This window comes from Erpetoichthys calabaricus, chromosome 3 (assembly GCF_900747795.2).
Source record: "Erpetoichthys calabaricus chromosome 3, fErpCal1.3, whole genome shotgun sequence".
Taxonomy (NCBI): domain Eukaryota; kingdom Metazoa; phylum Chordata; class Cladistia; order Polypteriformes; family Polypteridae; genus Erpetoichthys; species Erpetoichthys calabaricus.
In genome coordinates, this window is record NC_041396.2 from 183936249 (window position 1) to 183946853 (window position 10605).

The 10605-nt window shown below is 35.1% G+C and overlaps 1 protein-coding gene across 1 annotated transcript in view; it reads left to right on the top strand.

Annotated features, from left to right (window-relative positions):
- The window catches only part of lama4 (laminin, alpha 4), a 127200-nt gene that overhangs the window by 100057 nt on the left and 16538 nt on the right, over positions 1-10605 (top strand). Inside the window, exons 29-32 of the mRNA XM_051925239.1 lie at positions 40-169; positions 1092-1229; positions 3334-3467; positions 7057-7215. Coding sequence (XP_051781199.1) covers positions 40-169; positions 1092-1229; positions 3334-3467; positions 7057-7215 — 561 coding nt within the window. The remainder of the gene's footprint in view (positions 1-39; positions 170-1091; positions 1230-3333; positions 3468-7056; positions 7216-10605) is intronic.

Sequence of the window (10605 nt, forward strand, 5' to 3'; positions counted from 1 at the left end):
TCTAGTATTGAGAATAATTTAGATTTCATTTGCTTCCAGACCAGATTTGACTACACTTGCTGGATTTAGAGGTTGTGTCAAAGGATTCAAATTTCAGAAGAGAGACTTCAACCTGTTGGAGGAGACAGGAACAATAGGCATTGGTTATGGCTGCCCAGAAGAGTCATTGGTAAGTACCTGTGTTAGTGTCCAGGATCTACTGATGAGCAGAAATTCGGGCAGGTCCTCCCATCAAGCATATGGCTATTTTCTATTAGTCACATTTTAAATTAAATGGAACTAATATGTATTTAGAAAATTAAATAATGATTCTGAGATAAAATTAGACAAAAACATGATTGCTCATCTTATTGCACTTTGAAGTTGTTTGCAATGGAGAAATTGACGATGAGGATTTCAACATTTCATCATCCAAATAATAAGTTATATGCATCTAAACACCGTAGAATCAAAGTACAGCTGAATCTAAACATTCTGTTCATCTTCTCATCTGTCTGTACACTACTTTCAGGTCTACAGTTTCTTGCTTAGTTATATGGATAAATTGAGCCTTTTCTAGCAGAAATTAGACATATGCAGAAAGTAGCTAGGAAGTAGTAGAAACATATTTCAGATTTTCCTCATTTACTTTATTTGTTTATTTAAATAATCGTATTCCTCAAAAAGATAAAAAGACAGTATTTACATCCCTGTATCATGTTCTAAACATTAATGACAGAAAGAGCCCCATCAAAGCCTGTTATGTAGGGTGTTATAGCAGCCAACAGGCACATCTGCAAAACCATGAGCAGATTTGTGAAGCATTTTCAAAGATAAACATTATTTTATTTTTTTAACTTATCAATTACATTTTATTGATCAGCAGGCTGCTGATTGATTAGCACTTAGGTCGTCTACATTTGAGTCTTATTACAAGAATATTGTTATTTCATTAAATCTTACATGTTTGAAATGCTATGAACTGTATTAGTATGTTATATAATGAACTGAATAAGTATGTTAGACAATGCATAAATTTTGACTTAGCAATTAATAAAAGATTTAATGCATTTGAGCATGACTATGCAATCCCTTGTAATTTCTTTACTTAGATGTCACGAGAAGCTTATTTTAATGGTGAAAGCTTTATCTCCACAACTCAGAAAATTTCACCTTTTGAAAAGTTTGAAGGGGGCTTTAATTTCAGAACAATCCAGTCAAATGGACTTTTTTTCCAATACTCTGAAGGGGTACGTAGTTTATTATTATTTTTTATATTAAGTGTTTTAGAAGGTAAGCATATATACTGTTTTGTGTTAAGAGTATAACCACTGGAAAGTAATAAAAGAGCAAACTTAGGACATTCTGAATTTTATGTTAAGTTTTATGAGAAATGCTTTGCCTGTGTAACAACTGCTGCAAGCAGACAGATGTTTTCTCCCCTTACAAATTCTCTATCTATCTATCTATCTATCTATCTATCTATCTATCTATCTATCTATCTATCTATCTATCTATCTATCTATCTATCTATCTATCTATCTATCTATTTTTTTGTCTTTTGTGAAGTGAAACATTTCAGCCTGATTGATAAATGCAAAATTTAAAAAATTAAACCCAGACAAAACTGCATTAATTTTGCACACATTTTATAACTTAGGATGTCATAATGTTTATACTGTATTCATTTATGTAAAACTCTATAAATTAACAAGTAAAATAAAGTCACTGTTTATAAATAGGGAGATATGATTGCTAGTAAAGTTTTTTTAAATGTCATGTGATTGAATTAAAACGTAGCTTTCAGTAAGCTTAAATCATTAGGCATGGGTAATTCTGGATATTTTAATTATTTCTGAAGAAATCATTCCAGCAAATTAATACATGAGATAACCTGAAACTAATTAATTCATTCCTTCAAGAGACAGGTATTGTTGTTTGGTAAAAGGTGTCTACAAGATTAGCACGCTCAATATAATTTAATGGTTGGAGGCAAGTAAAATACCAATAATCTCACTGCCACTTTGTAACTTTATACCACAACACTGTTTCTTATCTGAGCCATCTAAAACTGTATACTAAATTGTCATTGCAGAATATATTGTAGCATATGCAAGGTTGATGGTGATAGTATGAATTTGTTTCATAAAAAAGTCATGTTGTATTCTCCAAATTAGTACTAATAAGAGCTGAATGTCTTTGAAAGGCACTATTGATCTGTATGCTTCATGCAAGTGTCTATTAATGGAGTAAACAGAAAACATTTTGAATGTACTATGCTTAACTTCATTGACTTTTTCATACACTACTGCAGTTGTAAGCTTAAATTAAGCAAAGTCATTTACACAATTGTTTGAATCTTTTTCACTTAAAACCTGTGTAATAACATCACATGTTAAAACTGTCCATTATCCCCAACTTAATGAAGGAAAACTCCCAAAGAGTACATTTCTATATGAAGATGCCTGTACTTATTGTGAATATTGTTTGCTTCTTTTGGGAGATTTTATATCCTAAGATATGAATTTTGTTCATTTGTTATCAAAATATACTTATAGCTTTAAATTTGTGTTGGGCAGTTAATTCACCACCATTCAAATGGCACTATTCCCGTTGTTAGGACCGTTCTGGAGTGGACGGAATAAAAGGTGATCCCGAGTTATGCTTTCCCCATCCTACTACTTGTTTGTTTTGTTTCTCTGGTTTTTGAGCACTCTGCCCTCCTTCTCTGGGTGCTTGTCTTGCGATCCTTGGCATAGGTTACTGATAGTTGTTCTCCTGGCTTTGACCCTCGCTGCATTTTATTGACTACGTCTTTGTCTTCAAGGCACCTTTTGAAGTCTCATGCCTGTTGGGCATAACATCTGTTGCCTCAAAAATTTTAAGAGGGATTCTTAGAAAGACTGGTATGGAGTTTTAGGTCAGAGGAAAGGGTTAGCACCAAGTAACATTTCGCTGGGGGCCAGAACACTTTCTAAAAACACATTTACTACTAACTGTTACTAACTTAGTTCATTTGCCAATCTTTAATCAGAGGCATTCATTATTTTGTATTAAACGCTAGGTTTAATTAAAGTCATCTTTACTAGTTTCTGCACTTGCCTAAGTTCAACCATCAAAATGTATTAAGCTTGGCTAGTTTTCTGTGGATTTTTGAGCTATTCTAAAGAATCATTTAAATACACCTATGTTATGAATAAACTAAAAGTAAGAAGGCAAAAGTCACTAACCAGCTTCTATACAGTCACTGATGGCAATGAAAAACTACAGCTGCTATACAGTAGCTCTCCGCAGCCAGAATAAGAATTCATGGCTGAAATTTGCAATTAAGCTAACTCTGGTTGTTTCTTTTAGCCAAATGTATTTGCAATCACATTGGAAAATGGAGCAGTTATTCTAAGCAGTAAGGAAAAGAAAATAAAGTCTGATGGAAATCAATATAATGATGGACAAATACATTTTCTTATGGCATCAGTCACACCTGACAGGTAAACTCATCTTCTACTGTTGATATGTAAAGGATTAATATGTCTTTTTCTCCTAGGGCTATTCTGCACATATACTACATATCTAATAATAAAAAGACTATTACCAAATGAAAAGAGCTTATTCATTTTGAAATTCAGTACAGATGTGAGTAGGAAATGACCTAACTGTCAATCGTATCTACATTGTATTCAGAAAGTATTCAGACCTCTTCACACTCTATACTTTATTGTGTTGCAGATTTAATTTTAAATGAATAAATTTGAAATTTTTACTTACAAATCTACACTCAATAACTCATAATGACAAAGTGAAACATATTTCCAGAAAGGTTTACAAATCTATTAAAAATCAAAAACTGAAATTTTTTACTTACTCATATAAGTATACAAAACCTTTGCCACGTCACTTCATATTGTGGTCAAGTGCATCCTGTTTACTTCAACTATCCTTAAGATGTATCCAGAACATGACTGGCAAATTGAATCCACTGGACATTGTTTAGAAAGGCACATACCTGTATATATAAGTCCCAAATTTATACTGCCTGTCAGAACAAAAAACAAACTATAACGTCCAATGAACTCTCTGTAGATCTTCACAATCAAATTGTGGTGAAGCATAGATCAGGGTAAGGGTATAAGCCCATTTCTAAATATTTGAATGTTCCCAGAAGCACAAGTCAAGTCAAGTCAAGTCAGTTGGGGAGCATGCACTGGTACAGTGCGTTGCTGCACCCACCACACGATGAAACAGCTCGGGATCCCAGTTGGCAACCCCCCAGGCAGACATGCGACCCAGTTCCACCATCCAGAAATGACCCTCTATCTGCTGCAGCCAGGTGTTACATGGGCAACCCCTTGGCCTGGTCCAGCCACTCAGGTCCCCAACAATGAGGATCCTACGAGCTGGATCACCCTTGAGGAATCACGCCACATGGCCGTAGTGCTGTAACTGATGCTCCCTCACAATGCAGGAAATGTGCCTCATTCGGGACTCCATGAGCAACTGCTCATTCAACACAAAGTCAAACCAACAGTACCCAAGGATTTTCCGGAGAGACACAGTACCAAAGGAGTCCAGTCCAGGAGTACAGTGGCCTCAATAATTGTAAAGAAATTTGGCACCACCCAGACTCTTATAGAGTTGGATGTCTGGCCAAATTAAGTAAGTAAACAAGTAGGGCCTTAGTCAGGAATGTGAACAAAAACCTTTTGGTCACTCTAACTGTTCTTCCTAAATTCTCTCCTGAGATGACAGAATCTGTCAGAAGGATGTCCATTTCAGCAGTACTCATATGACAGCTTAAAGAACTCTGAGAGCATGAGGAAAAAAGATTCTTTCGTCTGATGAAACAAAAATTGAATGTTTTAGGCAGAACTCAAAGGAATATGTCTAGCAAAAACCAGACACTGCTCACCACCTGCCTAATGCCATTCCTTCGTTGAAGCATGGTCTTGGCAGCATCATTCTGTGGGGTGATTCTCAATGGCAGTGACAGGGAGCCTAGTTAGAATTGAGGGATGGAAGAAAGAATGCAGCTAAATACACGGAGATCCTTTAAGAAACCCTGCTCCAGAATGCATGCAGAATAGGGCAAAGGTTAATCTTTTAGCCCAACAATGACCCAAAGCATACAGCCAATACAGTGCTGTAGTGGCTTCTGGACAGGTCTCTGACTGTTCTTGAGTAACCAGACCAAAACCCTGACTTAAACCCCCACAGGAGAAACCTGAAGACTGGAGTTTACATGCACTATAATTCATTCTAACAGAGCTCTAGAAGATGGAAGAAAGAGGATAAAATGCCCAAATCGAGGTGTGCAAAGTTTGTAGAGACTTGCCTAAAAAGCTTTAATTAATGCCAAAGGGGCTCCTACAAAGTACTGAAGTAAAGGTCTGAATACTTATATAAATGAGAGATTTCCATTTCTGATTTTTAATAGATCCGCCAATTTTTCTGAAAACCAGTTTTCACTTGGGTTATTGATTATAGAATGATGGGCAGAAATGGCAAATGTATCCATTTAAAATGAAATCTACAACACAGTAAAGTGTGTAGAAAGTGGAGGCGCCTGCTCGTTTAATTTTCTACAAATTTCCTATCATGATTAATGCATACATTCTTAAATCTGACATTTTCCTTGCAGTAGAACAGTATTATATGGACAGCCTAATTTTTATGATAGTCACATATCCATGCCCTGCCATGAGCTCATCAGTTTTTGTTTGTTTTTTTTTTTTGATTGTGAAAAGAGTTTATAGACAATTACTTTAGAATTGATTCATACTGTCATAATTCCAAACTTTAAGGTGTTTTATCTGTCATCTGATACTGCTGGCCCCATGCATGCTTCTCCACATGTATGAACATTAAAAAATCTAATTACTGATTGTTCTTGAGATGAAATGTCCTTGCCAGCTATTTTCTCACAGTGAATTATCAACACATAACCTAGGCTGTTAATGTCATTACCATAGATATAATTGCAAATTTTGCTCATGAGCATTTCAATATTGTTAAGCACTTTTTGGCAGCTGTCAGTGTCAATGTCAATTTATTTATAGAGCACATTTAAAACTACATCAGCAATGCTGTAGCCAAAGTGCTTTGCAATAAAATATACAATAAACATAAATAAAATAAATATAATTAAATTCAGTAAAACATAATACAAAGAAGCAGTATATTGAAAACAAACAAATGACTACGAGGAAGGAACCATCAGTATCAATGAAGGTCACGGAAAGCTAGAGAATAGAAATACATCTTCAATCTAGTTTTTAACAGTTCAGTTGATGGTTACTCTGTTATTTATTTAGGCAAAGAATTCAACAGGCGAGTGCAGCAGCTGCAAAAGCCCTATTCCCCCTTGGTTTTGGTTTTAGTACAAGGGGCAACAAGAGACAACTGACCGGTAGATCTAAGTTTCTGGATGGCTGGTGTATAACACACAATTCTGATAAATAAATGAGAACATACTTATGTATTGATTTAAAAAAACAGCAGCAAAATTTTAAAATCAATTCTGAAACTAACAGGCAGCCAGTGTAAAGAGGCTAAAATTGGAGATACAGAGTCAACCTTTCTTGCCCCGACCATAAAATGGGCAACAGCGTTCTGGACGAACTTCAACCTGCGTATCAGGGATTTGTTGATCCCAGAAAACAATGAGTTTTAGTAATCAAGCCAAGAAAAGATAAAAGCATGAGTAACTTTCTCAATATCCCTAGGAGATAAAAATAGTTTAACCTTGGTTAAAAGTTGAAGATGGAAAAAACAACTCTTAACTACAGAATTTGTCAAAAGAGAGGTTCTATCAAAAATAACCCCAAGATTCTGAACTTGAGGTTTGCAAAAGTCTGCAAAAGAGCCAAGGAGTTCTAAACCAATTTGAGCTTTGGCAGAGGGAACAAGCTATAAGCACTTCCATTTTATTTTGGTGAAAATCAAGAAACTTGTCAGCCATCCAGGATCTTAGCCAGGATTACCAAATGGTTCATTATTTTTGTTATGTCTCTTGTACAGTATATTTCAGATTGAATTGCAGATATTTTAAATTTACTTTAAATGTGCACCTCTCATTTTTAGGTGTCAACTGTCCATCGATGACAAAGACAGAACAAGCATGCCCAACGAGGGAGCAAAGCAGCCTCAAGTTCAATCAGCCAGCAAAATTTACTTTGGCGGATCACCCAGTAGCGAGTACCTTAATTTAACAGGATGCATCAGTAATGCATACCTCAGCAAGTAAGTGACTATTTTACTTACTTTTGAAAGCACTGTCATTAGTAATATTTGCAAATTCTAATCTGGATCAGAGGTTCTTAAAAGCATTTGACCTAAATGGGTTCATAGTCTAAATTCTTGTACATTGTCGTAAGGCACTAGTAGTGAAAAGCTCCAGAAGTAGCTTTATAATGTTGTGCTTCGTTATGTTTTACAAACCTCCAGTGTAGAATAACAGATGTACAGTACAGTTATTAAAAGAATGAACAATTCAAAGCATTTATTTTTGTTCCATTGCCCTTCCTTTGTCTTCCTGTGGAACAAGTTCAAAAATGGATAACTTCATGCCTTTTTTGATCACTGGGATACATCTGAGGAGGAAAAGTATCTGTGGAAAGATGGGGTGCAAGATATTGTTCATGCAGAGCTGTTTGGCTTAATTCAGGTCCAACCATAGTCTGAACAAAGTGTGTATGTTGCCTAGTGGCATTGGCTAGATATTTACAATATTTCCTTCAGATTCTGTCTACAGGAGCACCTCTGTAGACACGGGAGGATGTAAATTTAATTCACTATTTACATTGACTATGGCTAAGTGAATGTGGGTATTAGCATCAATGTTCCATGAAATTGACTGGTGCTTGGTTCTGGCAAGTGGGTTAAGTGGAATACAAAATGTATGTTTAAGAAAATGATTGCAACCCTTTTCAGCAGCTCTTTTGTAAAAAAAATGATACAGTACATTTTTTTAGAAGTTCTAATTGTGGTTTGGCACCACATTGCTGGTTGCATCTAGCTAGTCTGTGTACTTCAAGTAGTGTATCCTGAACTGTTACTTTTATTCCCCCTCTTCGACAGTGCCATTATGCCTTTATCACTTTCTCCATTTTTGTTTAATTGCAAAACCGTTCATTGTCTTTATTTTGTAAGCAATTCATTGTTTTTCTTCTGTATTGCGCAGCTAAGAGCTTTTATTATAATTGCTTTCTTTTTGAGTGTCTTTCTTAATTACATCTTTCGAAAGTCATCAGTGCCTTTTATTATCTGTTCTTTTATTATTTTTAATTAAGTATTCATTACCGTTTTTTTTACAGTTAAAGTGAAGGTAGGTTAAGGGACTTGCTAAGATTCAAACAATAATTCAGAAGGATGGATTTCACTAGTCACCTTATGGATTAAAGCCCAATACCTTATCCACTTGTTCACAATGCCTGACTTTATGAAGCTCCCTCTCCATTATTAGAGAGTTTATTTTCCGTAGACACTTGCCCTTGTTATCTTTGCCTCTTGGTGCTTATTCTGCCTTCTTAATCATTCGTCTTATAGTGAAGGTTTGTGCCTTTGTATGTGATTCATGACTGCATTTTGTGTCATTTGAAGTTCAGATGTACATGTAAAGCAAAACCCTTTTGTTTGGGATGGCATTTATCATGAAATATTTCCTCATTTATTTTCGAAACTCTTAGATTTACAGGTAGCCTGAATGTATTCCAACCCTGGAAAGCACTCCAATCCATCATATGGGACACAAACACACTCACACACACACACTAGATGAATCTAGAGGTGACAATTAATCTAGTACATCTCTGGAATGTGGAAGAAACCTGACGATTCTTAGGGAAATCTGTGCTGACACAGGGAGAATGAGAACCAAGACGATTTGGAAGGGATTTGGACTCTGAAATAGTGTCACTTTATTGCACAAAATAAATATATAATTTTGTCATATATAAATGTTTTTCAGAAACATAATCATTTTATTATATTAATATCATGTGGCTAAGAGAAAATGGTAGTCACAGTTTTTGGTACTGTAGTTAACGCCAAAGTCTGTCTCTTTATTGCTGCACATGTACAATATTGGTGTACAGATAGAAAGGAGAACCTATTACTGTAGTACACTTGCCTTACAGATATTTTGTTGAGAGTCAAATGTGTATGACTGCCTATGTGATATCTTAAATATTGTTTAGATGCAACATCCTTTGCCAGTGATTTTTTCATGCCACGACATAATCAAAAGGTAGCAGTAAATCTGTCTACTAACCCAGAACAGGAACGGCAGGTACAGATTAATAGTTGAATAAAAACCTAATACAATCCCAGCACTCTTTTTTTTTTGCTATGATTAATGTTTTTTTTAAACCTTCTGGTTTGATGTTAAATGCATTGCATGAATTATTAGAAAGGCCCCTACTGTATGTCAATTTTTATTAGCTGTTTCTTATTCAATTTATGTTGTGTGATGTGTAAATAATTACTACAGAGCAAATAATAACTCCAGCTAATAATAATAATAATATATATAGTTAAAGAAGGAAAAAATGTCTAGGCTGTTATATTTTTAGAATACAAAGAATGATGTTATAATAAAAATAAGTAAAGACAGAAAACATTTTTTTAAATATAGATTTGCCTTTACAGCACTAAATAGTATGTATATAATAGTTTAAAATATTGATAACCTCAGTTTTAGATCCTTAAAAACAGAATGTAAACCCTTTGAAATATTTTAATGTATAAACTCAAAGATTATACAATAAACAGTATGTTGAAATAACTCTCTGCAGCAGTGCCATTTATAGGACTGAAAAATGTAATTTAATTTATTATAGTGCAACTAAGTCAAATTTATTGTCATTTATATATAGTACATAGTGTACACTGTATAATTAAATGTTTACTTGCATGTCTTCTCAGAACAGTTGACAATAATACAATGAAATTAATAAATAAAGGCTTGCATACTAAAAACAGAATGCAGTATATAGAGGATGCAACATATACACAAGTATATACATTATATTAATTAAAATATGTATTTAATAGTATTACATCTATCTATCTATCTATCTATCTATCTATCTATCTATCTATCTATCTATCTATCTATCTATCTATCTATCTATCTATTTGTCTATATATATATATACTATATATACAGTATATATCATGCAGTGGGTAGCACTGCTGCCTCACAGTTAGGAGACCAGGGTTTTCTTCCCAGGTCCTCCCTGTGTAGAGTTTGCATGTTCTCCCCGTGTCTGCTCCTTTTTCCTCCCACAGTCCAAACACATGCAGGTTAGGTGCATTGGCGATTCTAAACTGTCCCTAGTGTGTGCTTGGTGTGTGGGTGTGTGTGTGTGTGTGTGCGCGCACTGCGGTGGGCTGGTGCCCTGCCCAGGGTTTGCTTCCTGCCTTGTGCCCTGTGTTGGCTGGGATTGGCTCCAGCAGACCCCCGTGACCCTGAAGTTAGGATATAGCGGGTTGGATAATGGATGGATGAGTTGAACTGAATTGTAAATCCAATGCTATCTGGCAGATAAGCAAATATTTTCCTCCAAAATAGTCAGAGTGTGAGACATTCCAAAAACATATGACCAGGTAAGGCTAGGATATTGCATGGAT